The sequence below is a fragment of the Centropristis striata genome, chromosome 18 (genome assembly GCF_030273125.1).
Source record: "Centropristis striata isolate RG_2023a ecotype Rhode Island chromosome 18, C.striata_1.0, whole genome shotgun sequence".
Lineage (NCBI taxonomy): Eukaryota > Metazoa > Chordata > Actinopteri > Perciformes > Serranidae > Centropristis > Centropristis striata.
In genome coordinates this window covers 21967292-21983131 of record NC_081534.1, presented here as the reverse complement: position 1 = coordinate 21983131, position 15840 = coordinate 21967292, and the positions used below count along the sequence as shown (strand labels likewise).

General features: G+C 40.3%; 1 protein-coding gene across 3 annotated transcripts in view; it reads right to left on the bottom strand.

Annotated features, from left to right (window-relative positions):
* ezrb (ezrin b) overlaps positions 1-15840 on the bottom strand; it is a 40707-nt gene that overhangs the window by 18455 nt on the left and 6412 nt on the right. For all 3 annotated transcript variants that reach the window (XM_059356263.1, XM_059356264.1, XM_059356265.1), the window contains 3 exons: positions 12793-12876; positions 4367-4462; positions 884-1158 (listed from right to left, as the gene is read on the bottom strand). In XM_059356263.1, coding sequence (XP_059212246.1) covers positions 884-1158; positions 4367-4462; positions 12793-12876 — 455 coding nt within the window. The remainder of the gene's footprint in view (positions 1-883; positions 1159-4366; positions 4463-12792; positions 12877-15840) is intronic.

Genomic DNA, 15840 nt, shown 5'->3' with positions numbered 1-15840 from the left:
CATGAAATGTTTCATTCTGTGTGCAATGGATCTATATAATGTGTTATTTCCACTTTTTGAATTGAATTACTGACATAAATAAACTTTTTCTATGATTTTCTAATTTATTGAGATGCAACTGTACATAAAATATGAAAAAATGAACAAAATTTTGTAGTATAAATATGAATATAAAATATAAAACTGTAAAAATAGAATAAATTGGGTGTTAGTAATTGGGTTGGTATTGCTGACAGACTAGGAGTGTGTGGCAGTGTATTGCAACTCAAACTAAAGACTGATGTGTTTCGTGCAAAACACAATGCTGCACAGTTTCTGTATGTTCAGACAGGGTGTATTTATTGTTGTTTCAAATGTCAGTATCACTCCATCTTCCTGACTTCTATGATGACAGGAGCAGTTGTGTTTGGACATGCTTGTCACCAGCACCAACCGAACAACCAAACCATCACCTGCTTTCAAAACAACACAGTCACCGTCTTGGCACACTGTTAGTGCATAGTGCACTTGGCTGCGCTTTGTTTCCTGTGCCATGTTTGATGATGCAATAAAGCTTTAATCTAATGCTTGAATGCAACCAAATAAATACTCTCTGATCTAAAGTAAATCTTTCCAGGGTGGAGATTGGGGCTTTTTGCGGCAGGTTCAACCAGTAAAGATGAGTACAGCTCCTGTTTGTGTTTTAGTTCCTTCTTCCTCTAAAAATGTCTCTAATTATTCAACAATGACCTCATGCAACAAAATGATTCTCTACCAGTGCCAATCATAATAGCTTCAGTTTATGAGCCAAGTGTCTCACTACATAACATCTTGTCTTTTTATTTAGGCATTAATCCAACTGCAAAGCTTGAATCGCTGTTCTTAATCTACTGGCGCGTCTCACCTGTGTGGCAGCAGCCGTTCAGACAGCAGGTATCCAGGCTGGTGGACTTCTTTGTTGTAGTCTCCAAACTTCGCTTGAACGGAGTAGGAGGCGAGCAGCACGGCTGTCTCTGGTGGACAGTACACCTCATCGCTCAGGATGCCCTCCTTCACCTGCAGGAAGAAAAGCTTCTGGGTGATGTCCTGGATCAGCTCTTCGGATACGTCCTCGGGGAAGAACTTGGCCCGAAACTTGAACTGCAGTGGGTTCTCCTTCTTCACGTCCTGGGAGGACACCTGGAGAAGAATGACAACATAGTTAAGGAGGTATCGAAGCAATATTAAAAAACAGATTAAACAGAACAATTTGCCATTTTAGGGCAGGTTCTTTGCCAGACTATTTGTTGGCCAGGATCGGTGACTTTCCTGGCGATTCTGTTGGTTGTTGGGCAGAGCCAGGTTAGCTGTTTCCCATTGTATTCACTCTTTATACTAAGCTAAACTCACGGCTGCTGCATCCAGCATCATTTTTACCAAGTAGACGTGAAAGTGGCATCAGTGTTTGGAAAAGTTGGATTGTATGAAGTATTAGAGGTGTGAATCACCAGAGGCCCCAAGATACAATTTAATCCTGATACTTGAGTCACGATACAATATTACAGCAATTTTAAGCACTTTGCGATATGGTGAGTATTGCAATACAATATATTGCAATTTAACTGTTTAACTGCATTTTGTGTCCACAAAATTAAATTCAATCAAGAATTGTTTTATCAAATAAGAGAAAATTCTCAGTCTATTCATCTCACTTCAGTCTTTTTATTTCTCCACAATGAGAGTCAAACCCACAGACTGACCAACAAAGTATTCAGTCAAACTGAACTGATATCAAACATGTATGGACGACAACAACTGCAGCATTTTATCAAACTTTCCTCAAATTTAAGCTTCACTGCTCTGAATTTTTTCAAATGAAACATCGAAACTCTGCAGCGTATATCCTGACACACATGGTGCCTATAGATTCCTTAGATCTTCTAACTTCATATGATATCAGTATCTCCAGTATATTCCTAAATTGAGTCTGCTACAGCCTCCAGAAAAAAAACAGAAATGGAAAATAAACTGATGGCCCACTGGTGCTAAATATTGATACTTGGCGGCCATGAATCGATGTAATATCGCCACACAAAATATCACGATACTATGCTGTATCATATTTTTCCCCCACCTGTATTATGTATCAGGTGTACATTGGGTGTATAAATATCGAAACACTAATATTCTCAAATTTGAGAGCCAGGATGAGAGTTTCTGGGATCTGTAATGGTATCTCTTAGTAGTTTTAATAGTACAAATTATGCCTCTTTCACAACTGTTACTTGTGACGGCAGAAACGACGTCAGCAACACAAATAAATACTATGTGAAACAGTTTCCAGTTCCGCAGTTTCATGGGAGCGCTGGTCTTCGCAGAAAGGGGATCTACAGCTCTTATTTAGTAGAAATACACTTTAATAACTGTGAGCCACTGTATGTGTTTACACAATGTGCCTCTTCCTCTAATTTCAAAACAGGAACCAAGCGGTCTTGATGGAGAGAATGGGGCCGGGAATATTCCAGTTTGAGCGAGGCATTGTGCTGATGAGCAGCGTCAGCAGCACACACTGTACAGTTTACTGCTGCTGACTGAGGCAGGCATAATGCTTTCCCTCTCGCAGTCACCCTTGTTTATGATTATAGAGTGCAAACAGGCAACTTTAGATTTGCATAGTTTCCTAAAACTGTTTCAGTGAGGATATCATTCAAAAGTTTTGAAAGAAACAGTCAATTTGTCCCCATTTGCTGTTAGTCCATAGTTGACGCTGCACCTTTAAGAATAAAAGCCACTTGGGACAGGTAGAGGTAAACTTAAGGTTTATATTTTACAGTGTATTCTACTTTCTGCAGTGTTTCTTTTAAAGAGTTCTCCAACAATTTAGCATGGCACTCCTGCAGGGTTCTTTCAACTTTTTCAAGGTCAAATTCAAGCACTTTTCAAGCGTTTAGAAGCAAGCTTTTGTAGCAGCTTAGAGCTGTTATAAATCACATTTTAAACACAGTGCATAAAATCAGTGGCCACTTCATAACATAAACCTGTACAATCTGGTACAATCAGATACAACTGTTCTTCCATAATGTTTACTTCTATGATGCCTGAGTGGAGTTGTCTTCATTTTGTGTGAAAGGCAAAATAAATGTATCTATCTCCAACTTTTTATTTCATTTGATTTTGATTTTGTTATCTAAAAAGCAGTTAGATAGTGATTTATTATGAAAATAATGCAATTAGAATATGAAGCAGTTAGCTGCATTTTATTCAAAATCCAAACCTTTAAAACACCATGTTAAAATTCAAGTGCTTTCAAGGGTTTTTGGCACACATACGAACCCTGCTCCTTTAACCCTGTCAAACTCGTAATGGAGGATCTAAAAAGAAAAAGCGTCAAAACAGATCCAGCAGAATCCGAAATATAGTTTTTTTTTTTTATTCCACATATACTTCTTCCTTGACAAATCCCTGCTGCCTACAACAACTTAACTCGGCCATCAGAGATTCAAGTGAGTTTCCTCTAGAAACACAAAGGGTTTTGTATAAAAAAAAGTTTCACAGATAAAGCAGTAGGATACTCAACAATGTGTCAAATCTGTAGAGTTCTTCTTCAAGAGGTTATTGATGCCAAACTAACTGGTCTAAAAGGCTGCAGGGATCAGGAGATCATATAGAAACAACCTTAAACATCAGGAATTATTTGCAGACATGACTTCGTTCCTCTGGTCGATTTGCTTTTTGCATAACAGATTTAAGTAGCTTGATCATGAGCAGCTTCAGGAGTAACAGTTAGTGAAGGTACAGTAACCTGTGTTTACTCAGGGACAACACAGAAGAACCAAAGCAGATCTGGTTCACAGGGAGTTCACTCTCTTCTAGTCAAATAATTCACCTCCAGCTGACTACGCGTGAGGCTCTGACCACCAAGCAGACAGAAATCAGACAGAATAAGCTGCCAAGTCAAACCACAATACACCATGTAAATACAAATATCACATATAGTTTCCACTGTTATCTTTTATCATGTATAGACTGTCTTATCTGGTATTGTAGAGTGTCCTTGGGTGACTTAAAGCCACTTGTAAATAAAAGATGTATTATAATACGGTGGCTACTGATTGACTGAAAAGCAAACACTAAAGCTCACAGAAAGAATGCATTCATTTTCTATTGTTTAGTCCATAGGGAGAGGGAGAGCCACCGAGTGAAACGACCATGAAGGTATGTAGGAGGTAGGTGTCATGATATGTAACAAATTATACAGCTTATATTGTGAAATAACTGGCATGACAGTATGAAAACCCCTCATGATCCACTAAGCATAGTAAGAATTGAGCATTTAAAAGTTGGAGGATTATTATGAGACCAAATCAAACAAAAAAAACAACATGTTACTTTTTAAGATGGATCTTACCTTTTTGTCCAGTTTTAGCCAGGTGTAGTAACCTTTGTGGTCCATATATTGGAGTCCGAAGTACCATACCTCACGCAAGCCAATGGTTTTAACCACCTGCACAGAGAAAAGAAATGTCTTAAAACACAGTAGGGTAGCAACAAATGATTATTTTTTTATTTGTAACTGATTTGCTCAGATGCACTCAATACTACTATTACTACTACTTTTCACTTGATAAGGAAGGATTAATCAGTTATCAAAAATAGTTGCTGATTGTTTTATCATTAGATATATAAAATACACACCAGGGGAAGCCTTAGTGTCATTTTTCCACATCACCTGGATGCAAGGCAGAACATACAATGTCTATCAACACCCTCCAGTTAATCACCCCCACCCCCCCACCATAAATGATCTTCAGGGAAACAGGAAGTGTGTGATGGTGATGCAACTGTAATAATCAACACAAAGAGATCACACTTCAAAAATGAGGTCATTTCTCCAATAAACATCACTGACTCACTGACGGTTTTCTTCCAGAGAAGCGAGGAGTTGTAAAAAAAAAAAAAAAAAAAAAAAGAGAAAAAGAAGGCCTTTGAAGGCTTTTTTCAGACGCTGGCAAGGCGTGAAGACTCTAACCTTAGGGTGACATACTCAGGTACCAGACTAATCTGACTAACAACCCTCATAGTGTTACACATTCCCAGGCCTAAGTATGGACTTGGCTACGGTAATGATACAAACAGTCAACTACTGCCAGGGCAAATAACAGTACCCGATTGTTGCCTTAAGCAATATGGAAAATGTATGTTCCTGCTTCGACAGGGAGACAGTCACATGAATAGTTACCACTGTCACTGAGGGCGATTCTTTGTTCCAATTCAGGGACTAATTTGATCCAATTGTTGCATTTCCCTTTCGGTTTGTTGTGTTCACACGACCTTTAAGAGCATTCCAGAAAAGTAAACAAATGTCATGCACCAGCTGCATGTTTTGCTAAATATTCTTGCTAAATATTCTTCTAGAAGGTTATTATACCAGTATTATTCATTAAATGAACAAATTTTTCAGTCCCAGTGAGCATCTAGACTGTGGCTAGTCTGGATAGGCATGTGTTAGAGTGTGCCTCTCTGATGGCTCTGATGAGTGCATATACCGCCACAGAATTCTGGACAATTATTTTTTAGACGGTGCACCAGGTAAATTTGATTAGGTCTCTATAAGTCCAGGCATATTTATACTTTTTATCCATCCTTTCATCATTTTTCATCCACACATCTATCCGGCAATGCACGAGTCAGATGTTATGAATGGTATGCCTGATTGCGTTTCACTGCAAACAAATCAGCCCACTTGTTTTCCCCCACATCTGAGTGCAATTTCCATGTTCACATATGCCAAAACAACCCAAAGCTAGAAGTGAAACGCTCCAGGTTTGGAAACAACTGGTCCAAACAAGCAATGGCAAATACACCCTGAGAATGGCAGCATCAGGCTGCAACTAATAAAATTGGTCTATAAAATATCAGAAAAAAATAAGTGGCATCTTAAATTTGCTTATTTTGTTTGACCAAAACCCAAAAATATTTGGTTTTCTATCATGCAACATGAAGAGTGAAAACAAAAGAGTGAATTCAACTCAAATAAACAATTATCAAAACAGTTGGAGAATAATTCAATAAATAACGTCTTTCTGCTAATCAATCATTTTAGCTAATACCATGCAAATAATGAAGCTTGCAGCTACGTGAGACTGAAGGCTTTAGATTAGGGCTAATCTAGTCAGCCAACATATTTACAGTCAAATCAGGCAGTATCAGCACATTTCACTTTGGTAACGGTCCGAGTTTTCAACAACACTTTGCTAAATTAAAAGTTCTTTCTCTACTAAGTAACACTTAGCTCACATCTCTCTGTTGCAATATGCCAAAGCACACAAGAGCGTGACGAGGGCTGGACTCTAACAAAGTGGTCCTATTGTCACGGTGTGGAGGAGTGATACTGTATAACAAGGGCGTGCTGCATGACCAGCATCCTGTCTCTGACTCAAGGAGCAGACTGAGGACTGGAGCGAAGCAGCAGCTTGAGGCTGCTGTTACTTTCTGGCAAAACTGCAGCAGCCAAAAGTCTCATTATTAACGTCTAAAAGGCAGATAATGAGCCCAGTTTTAATTTCAACCGCACTGGAAAACCGTTAAAGAAAGTTTGAAGATCAGCAATTTGAAGATTTTTGTTTTTCAGCCTATTTCTGACTGTGCAGCATAGGCAGAAAGTGAAAACCCAGTTATAGATCTGGAATAATCACTTGTGCAGCAGGAGGAGCTACCATTTTCCACTGGGCTTCTGGGGGAAAACCTCAACGACCAGAAGCTCTTTATGGCCTTCGGAGAGGCAGAGCCATTTTCCATGTAGAAATTCATGTTTTTGTGTGGATGTGTGTGTGCTGTCAAGTGGGAAAAATCTCTGTGCCGGGCCCTCTTTGAATGCATTACCGCCAAATTCCCCACCCAGTCACCAGGTGAGGTGTTAAGTTGCCTGGGTGAAGTTTGAGTCAACACGCTGGCACTCCGGCCAAGCCCATTCCCAACGATAAGCTCCAGCCAAGGTTAAAATTAAAATCAGACTCCCCCCTTTTAGTGGCCGACACAAAATACAGGGCAGGCTGACCTGTGGGAGTAAAAATGAATGGCTTTGATTCAAGGAACTTTTCTGATGGATTGTATTTAGTGCAACAACAACAAGCACTTAGAAGGGGGGGGGCTGAAATGAGAGAGGGCTGCATCTCACCTGTACTGAAACTCATAAGGCTTCAGAAAACAATCAGCCCTTTCATGGTGGTTTTGCTTCGGGGTCTTCAGAGTGAGAGGTAGAGAAACAGACTGGGCCACTGGTCAGATTCCTAAATGAACCTAAATGATCTGCTCAAGAGGATAAAGTACTATAGAGAAGCTTGGTACTGACAGGGAGGTAACAATTTAACAACATTGTACTTTACTTGACAAATAGATAAACTAATATGTACAGGATGTTATTAAAGCTAAACACCTGCTGGCAAAGGATACTGAAAATAGTACAGTTCATTAAAGGAGGATTAAGTCTGAATCTGGGGACGCAGGTTTAGTTAACCGACGTCGCAGCAGGTTGCTTTGGCACGCTGCCTTGACTTTAATGGTCTGCCGAGAACTCGCAACACCTCAGATATTCATCGGAAATAAGATTAAATAAATCACAACAGTCAAGTGCAAAACTCTGCAGGCTTCACAAAGTTAAATCTAACACTTGACACAGTACGAAAAGCATGATGGCAAACCAGTAGGATAAAACATATAATTATTTATTATTACACTGCGTTCCTTTATTACTTACTAGCAGTAAATAACATTGTCACGTCTAATGACTAAATTTTTTATACTTACGTAACCTGAACCTTAATAAGCGTGAGAAAAATAATCAAAAGATTAACTGGTTAAAAGGGATTAATACTTTTAAGTTCAGCTCAGGTAAAGTTTGCAAAGATCGACACTCCCATTATGAGCAAATGATCTTCCTCGCTTTTCTCAAGGAGGGTACAAAGAGGAGAGGACAAAGCATCAAATGGCATCATATCACTGGAGTACAACACACGTACAAATCCTGACGACAGGATTAAACTGCCTCCTAAGTGCACAGTTCAACAAACCTACACTGTTAAAAAATAATTGTAGAAATTACAGTAAAATACTGTCAAATTGCATCAGAAATATGGCCTAAAAGTAAAAAAAGCTTTTTCTTTTTTTAAGATACTGAATTCAATGCTTTTTTAATCCTGCAAAACTGAGGGTCACGTCTGTCTGGGTTGAATTGATCACTGTTAGCATATAATTAGCATTTCACATGCAGATTACATCATCTAATTGACATTTGTATATTTATTGCATGAATATAAAGTAATGAAAAGGACAGCTTCGCTATGAACTGTTTCGCTGCCAATTCCTTTGCCTTTTTCCTCACCAAGGGCCACTCAAGGAGGGCATTTTGTCACCAGGCATCAATCCACTTGACGAGGGCGGCTCGACTATACAACCTGGCGTTGTTTGAGTAGACTCCACAAGGTAGCTTTAAGAAAGTGTAACTGCTGCATCTTGTTGTCTTGATTTTTAAGTTTGTCATAAGCTTTGAGGAGATTACACTTTTCATTCAGAGAAAATGACTTTCCTTACCATAGTTTTTTTTAAACTTATTTTGCACCTTAATTGAACACTGATAGCAGACCGCTTAATAGCAAATTATTAATACTTGTAAAGATTTTTCTGTCCTAAGCTTTATGATCCATAAAGTGGTTGATCACTGTCACCATGATCACGATAAGTGGTTTCCAGTGTATCTTTTGCACTTGCAGCCTCGGAATAAATAAATCCCCAGATATGTATAAAATCTAGAGGCCACACTTGTTTGACAAGCTCTTATAAGCAGAAGCAAATGTCTACTTCATCCTGGCAATGATTAAAACAACCTGTAAAATATTTGCAGTCAGGTCAAAGTAGCTAAACCTTTCAACAAATTCTTAAGAGTGGAGTCACCACCCACTTCAGACTTGTTTCAGAGTTGGAGGAGCAAAAGTTGCAGTGCCACATATGAACAGTGAGCACGACTTCAGCCTGCAGCCTCGTCTGACAGAGAGGGAAAGTTTCTCCGCCTGCTTTATGGGAGCTCGGGCCCTGTGGCGAGAGAGAGGAATGCCGCTGGGCTGAAACAGCATTACTCACTACATCCTCTGGGCTGAATAACGTGGAGTCCTCCAGCGATTGAGGAGGGGAAGGGAGGGGTTCACCCAGTCGGGCCTCAAACAGAGACCAGCACAAAGATGAAGGAGTGTGTCTCGTGGTGGTGAGGGGGACAGTGGGTACTGCCCAAAGGAAACCAGTCTATTACTGTCAGACCACACATTAATTATGACTGAACAGTAAAGGGAGTGTTAGAGTTTTATATCCATGAATAGTTCTGCTGCAACTCTACAGCACAAAATTAACAGCCATCATGCAGCGTGACCCCTCTATTGACTTGGAAGAGCTTTGCAGCAATCTCTGAATGCGGCTCTGACATGTGTTGGGTGTATAACTGAACTAGTTTCATATTTTGCTCCTTGCACCTGTCAGCCAAATTATTCAGACTTGGATTCAGTTCAAGACATCGTTGAAGTGTTTCAAAATGTTGCCATGTTTTCAACTTCAACCCTCCTCCTGCTTTTAACCAATCAAAACCAGTTTTTAAGAGCTGAAAGCCTTTGAAACCACATTAATACAGGAGAGAGAATCTGGAGATTGGGGTCTGAACATGGCAAACACACTGAGGACAGACATGACTAACCAGTACATTTACTGTAAACCATCACTGCTGTACTTTCTCCAATTGTGGCTCAAGTCAAAATGAAACAAGCGGCAGTAAGCAGTCATATGGAAGTGAAACTGAGCGAGGGTGTGTAGGGGAGTGGCAGGAGTTTCTCTTTAAGAGCAGGAACGTAGGTTATGATCATCCCAGACCACATGGGCCACGCCAGGCCTCGCACTCCCTGGAAATGAGCTCACTGCTGTTACTCAGCATTTCCACACAGAACCTGTCTAACGCACTGTGTGAGCGCGATTGCGTCTCTGCAGCCGATTACAGCCAAAGCACCCGTTTAAAATTAAATCAGGCTGCTGACAGACTTTAAGGACACGACCACTAAATGTCAGCCGAATTAAACGGTAGGCGCTGTGAACGGCTGACTTCAGACAAGGTGTGAGGCTTCGTAGATAGTTTCCCATGCTCAAAACTGTATCTTTGCACTAAAATAGAGCACTAAACTGTGTCTGACACTATCACAGGGAGTGAGTGATTATCTGTGGCACACCCCACTGAGAGCCATTCTAACAAGTAGGCGGGGGAATTCACCAACACCTATAAATAGGGAGACGTCAAAGGCGAATATCTGGGTCCTCTGCTATTCCATCCTACAACCAAACCGCACATCATGTTTGAGCTTTGGCTCTGTTGCTTTATGTCAAATAACATAAGTGTCATAAGTTCTGATTTGGTCAAAAGTAGCTGAAACAGTAGCAGCAATATCAATATCACACAAGCATCACATAGCACAATAATCTCTTTATGTGGCTGTGATTCTGGTTATTTTTAAGACTTGAATGTTCTCGACATGATGGGTGAATCCCCTGACATGAGGCCACAACACACACAGTTGGTAACACTTGCTATTGAAAAACGAGTTATACAGGAAGTGGCTAAAACAATGCCTTTCCTCCCCCGGTGCTGTCACACAGCCTCAGAGGAGCTCACGCTAATGACATGTCATCTACATTTGTATTTCAGGTACTCGGCTTCACAATAGAACTTCATGACGAAAGGAAACGTGCAAGTTAAAAGACAATCGGTCGCTTGACAATATTGCAAGTGACCAATAACAGAAACCACAAGGGTTGGGAAAAACAAAGAACCACATACTACGACTTCTAGCTGTTACATAACCACATCCGGTGTGTTAGACAAACATTAACACAAAATCAATTTTATCATGAACAATACATTATTTTTCTGAGATTTCCTAAAAAGGTCCTTAGGGACTCATTTTTTAATGTTCCCATTATAAGACCACACCTTTCGCTCTGGAATAGTGAGACTTCCTCACAGACTTCATCCACCAAAGCCATTAATCTTCAGTTTAATAAATGTCTCAAGTTCCCTTTGTTCACTTATGTTAAGCTGACATTTTTAATCAGAGGAAATCATTTATAATAACCCCTGAACCTCAGCGGGATGACAGAGACTGATAAGGACACTTAAAGCCAAAAGCTCCTGTAATCTCGTCTGTAGGAGATAACTTTTCAGACCTGGATGTAATGAATGGAAAGAGCTTTGGGGGGATGATAATGAGGGCCGACACTTTCTCCTGTGCTAACGCGGACAGACCTCTGTCAGTGACGTCAATCCAGTTAGTTAGATGATGAAGGTTGTAGCAGATTGGGAAATAAATTATAGAAGCAGCAGAATATAACTGGATTCAAAACACATGTGTGAACAAATCACAGTTAAATTTAATTTGTGAAACAATTATGATAGATAAAAGTACATCCAACATCTGGAATATTTGCTTATTTGCAGAGAGTAATAAGAAGATAGCTATCACTCGTGTTTGTGCATTAAATATTTAGCTGGAGACAGCATTCTGTTATCTTATCTTAGCACAAAGACAAGAAACAGGGACAAACAGCTCATCTGTGTCCGTCTAAATCCACCAACCAGCACCTCTGAAGCTCACTGGTTAACATGTTGTATGTGGTTTGTTTAATCCTTACAAAAACCAGCGTCAAGTGATAATTTTATGTTTCATGGAGAGCTATGTGCAGAATTATTTCCTTTTTCTGGGTAACTTGGATTCCCCGCCAGGCAAAGGAACGTGGCCAAGAAACAGTCCTGCACATAACACCCTTAAAACCACAGTTGTTTATAAACTTCCATTTTTGTACAAATTAAATCTACAAGATATGGATTTAACCCCTTTCCCAGTGGACCAAAACTCACTAACATTATTGTTTTCCTTTCAATGGGAATTGTTACAATCTGCAATTATTCCCAGGACAAATGACTCTGGAGCAGCCACATATATATTTATCAGATGCAACTCCGATCGGCAGTGATGGAGTCATGAAACCCTCACGCTCATTTTCACCCATTTTAACGGCATGATGATACGTTCAGAAGGTACAGATTGTTACCTCCATAGGTAACTTTTGTCGTCTCAGCTACAAATTCTGCTCACTCTGTTTAAATAAAAAACATGTAACTACCATAACAGTTTTACTGGCCTATTTACTGACCCTGCTTTCTACTTTGGAGAAAGCAGAGTCTTTGTTTTCTGGCATGTTTGTGACCACTTACATGAAAATAAAATCCTAAATAAAAATCAGAAAGGCATATACTCGTCCACTGGCAGTGGGAAAGCAGCCCATTTGCTATTTTTAGCAGGATTTTCTGCATTTAAAAACCTATATATGCACCAACTTTGGTGGAAAAAGTATGTTTTAGAGGTGCTGGTAGGCAGCTAAATTCACCTCAGGACAGAGCCAGTTTAGCCATTTTTCCATCTCTAGCCTTTGTGCTAAGATAAGTTATGCTAAGTTAACAACAGTGCAACATGAGAGAGGTATAAACCTTCTCATCTAACTCTTAGCAAGAAAGCAAAATTGCCCATTTACCAAACAGTTTCACTATTCCTTTAATCACATATTGCTTATTGTGTACATAATATTGAATATGTATATCTGCTTAAAAAATACCACTAGACTGTAACTGACTTGTATGAGTCTTTTTTTTAAATGTCTTTGTTTCTTAAGCCTTTTCACAGTGATATTGTTGACATATTCACAGGTCAACATTGATGCTTGAGGTCAATACAGAACTGATTTGCACTCTACCTGGTCAAACAGCTGCTTGCCGGTGGTGCTGGGCTGGATGGCAAACTCCAGCTCAGCGTCCATGGTGGTGACGCGAACATTGACCTGTGGAAAAACATGAGAAAACGGGAGTTCAAAAGCTGACCCAGGGCAACAGAGAGGTTCACATAGGTAAGGGCCTATACAGACAGCAGAACACTGCTTTGGTGTGTGTGTGTGTTTGGTAAGGGGGTGTATTTGCAGAGTAAACATGCAGGGCTCTGTGTTTATCTCTGCTTTCTCAGAGCCAGACGGACTGATTGAAGGGAATTCTCCTGCAAAATCAGAGGTGTTTTTAGTACAAATATTTAGTGATAGCTCCAACTTTTGATTAAAAAAGGAACACGCAGTTACGTCCACTTTTAATTTAGTAAGCTAAAAAGGGGCAGCATGGGTGTTTTTCTGAATGACTAGACTGAAGGGAGGAGGACTAAAATATGGCAGCTACTTCAGTCATTCACTCCCATTCACGGGAAAAAAGCAGGTCTTTCAGTTCTCTGGTTAATGATTGATCAGAGCGGCCTGTGCATACAAAAAAGAGGTGGTCCTTCTAACTGAAACCTGCTTTATGAGCAGAGAATTTAATGTCCACTTACAGTGATCCACCCCAGTGATTAATGTGTGATTTCAAAACCATTACAAATAGCATGACACAGAATAATGACAACTGACGTCAACCGTAACCCATTATGGAAGGAAACAATATTCTGTATTGTAAGTTTGATTAGTAATCAGCAAATGGCATCTGAATTTCACACAAAGGCCATGCAACGATGCGCAAATATTTACAATAGCTGCTTTGAGGTAATGCTCATACTGACTTTCCTCTCTGTGGGTATAATGTCAAATGTCTCTGGTATTTGCGGGGGTTATGAAAAGACCCTCAAAGTATTGACTGGACTTATTTATGCACAGTGAAAATGACACAAAGAGGGTAGAGGACACAGAGTGAGGACAGAGAAAGGCCGCTAACAGAGCCCTCCAGTGACATCTTTCATCTCCAGCCCATTGTGAGCAGCGCTGAACAAATTCAATGACGCCCACTGGAAAGGGGATGTCTGGGCTGCAGCAGTGACTAGTCTGGTGATTCAGAGGTCCTATGAAGCTACACAGGCTGAGCAACTAACTGATGGGCTTAAATCCTACAGAGAGGGCAAATCCAATCACAGCATTGGATGGAAAGCGCCTCACCACAGTGCTGTCCAGGATATTGTAAGAACACGATAGTCTAGACAGTGGATTTTCAAGGATGTCCCATTTTTTTCTTCCATGTGTCTGCTGCTTTCAAGTATGGTTAGCAGACTCACTTGGGATCAGGATTTGTGGCGTGGCAAACTTTGCTTTACCAACAAAAACTCAGAGCCACATACAGTTTGCAGCTCTGTCCTGCAGTGCCACATGTGCATACGATTTGAAACTTTTGGAGACCAACGGGGAAGCTTATACCAGCTTCAAGTCACGGCTAAAAAGCGGGGGAAGGAGGGGAAGCAGTGCATTTACTTTTCAGAGCAAAACAAAGATCTCCTTTCAGCTGCAGAGCCCCAGCAGTCTCTCACTATCATCTTCTATACTCCAGGGGAGCCAGATTTACTGAAAACTACCACAAGATTGCAGGAGAAGTGATCAGAAACTGCCCTTAAGGGTGGTATTTTGAGACCCCACTTGTTTCAAAGTGATTTTGTGTTTTGGCAGACACAGCTCTGACAGATTTGGGATGCTTCTCTCAACATCACAGTCTATATTTACAGCAGTTACAGATGGAGCACCTAGAAAAACACACACTATAAGCAGCAGAGAATGGAATATGTGAATGTGTGGAGCAGACAAGCCAACAGAAACCACTGAGTGAGTGATATCTGATCTCAAAGTAAGTCCTCCAACGGTAACTCACAATAAACTGAGGCCATTCAGAGCGGTAAAGAAAACATGACACATATGCTAAAAATATACCGGGCAAGGACCCAGAGTTCCACAATGAGCAACTTTAGTCAGAGGAAAGTACAGGCGCTCATATTAACCGTATGAACGCCAGCTTCACCAGTCATAACAGCAATAACTGACTCAACAACTTCAGCTACAGGAGCAGGGGTCCCAGCTCCAAATCTAATTATTGCGATGATGACACAAAGCTTGTGCACATTTTCACACTCTTGGTGGAAGGTACAAAGTTTCAGTAACCAAGAAGCAATAACAACAAGTAACACAAGCTCTATGGTAACACAGGCCATGCAGTAGAAACAGAAGATTACAATACTGAGGACTGAAAAAAAGTGTACAAGAAACAGAAGAGTGTGACATTTGGGAAATACACTTTTAGACTCATATGATAAGATACCAATCTCATCTTTGTTTGTGGCTACAGCCAGCAGCTGATTAGCTTATCATTAAGTCTAGAGAAGGCTAGGTTCGTCTGTCAAAAGGAGATAAAATATTATAGAATGAGTCTCTGTCAGTCTATCTGTATGTCCTTTAATTTTCTCGACAACTGTTCATCCGATCAACTTCGCACTTGGCAAGTGTGTTGCTGCGGACTCGAGAGTGTCATGTGGGAGCTCTCGAGATCTGCTGGACATATTTATTAATAGTGTCATTACACTGTGTGGTGTAATGTCAGGTGGCCCTTATTAACTGTTACAACACTGAACAGTATGCTGGGTACAGATCACTCTCTGTCATTTGCTATGGCACAGTCAAGAAACAGATGAAGACAGAGAGAGCTGAGACATTGTTGTGGACTCAAACATTTCAAACACCAGTGACGTAAGATTCAGAATTAATGTGTTTGTTTGTGGAAATAGCCTCGTCCAAAATATCTAGCTGTTAGCAATTGATGTGTAATATCTAACCTTACTAGTGGACGCTACTATGTCATGACAGGTGTACTGCTCAGGACCTAAGGAAGTGCGGAACAGTCACATTTTGATGACTCTTTCCCCCTGTTCACAGTCTTTATGCTAAAGCTAAGCTAAGCATTCTTCTGCTGGCGATAGCTGCATATTCATTGTACAGATGTGGAAGTCCATCTTCTCA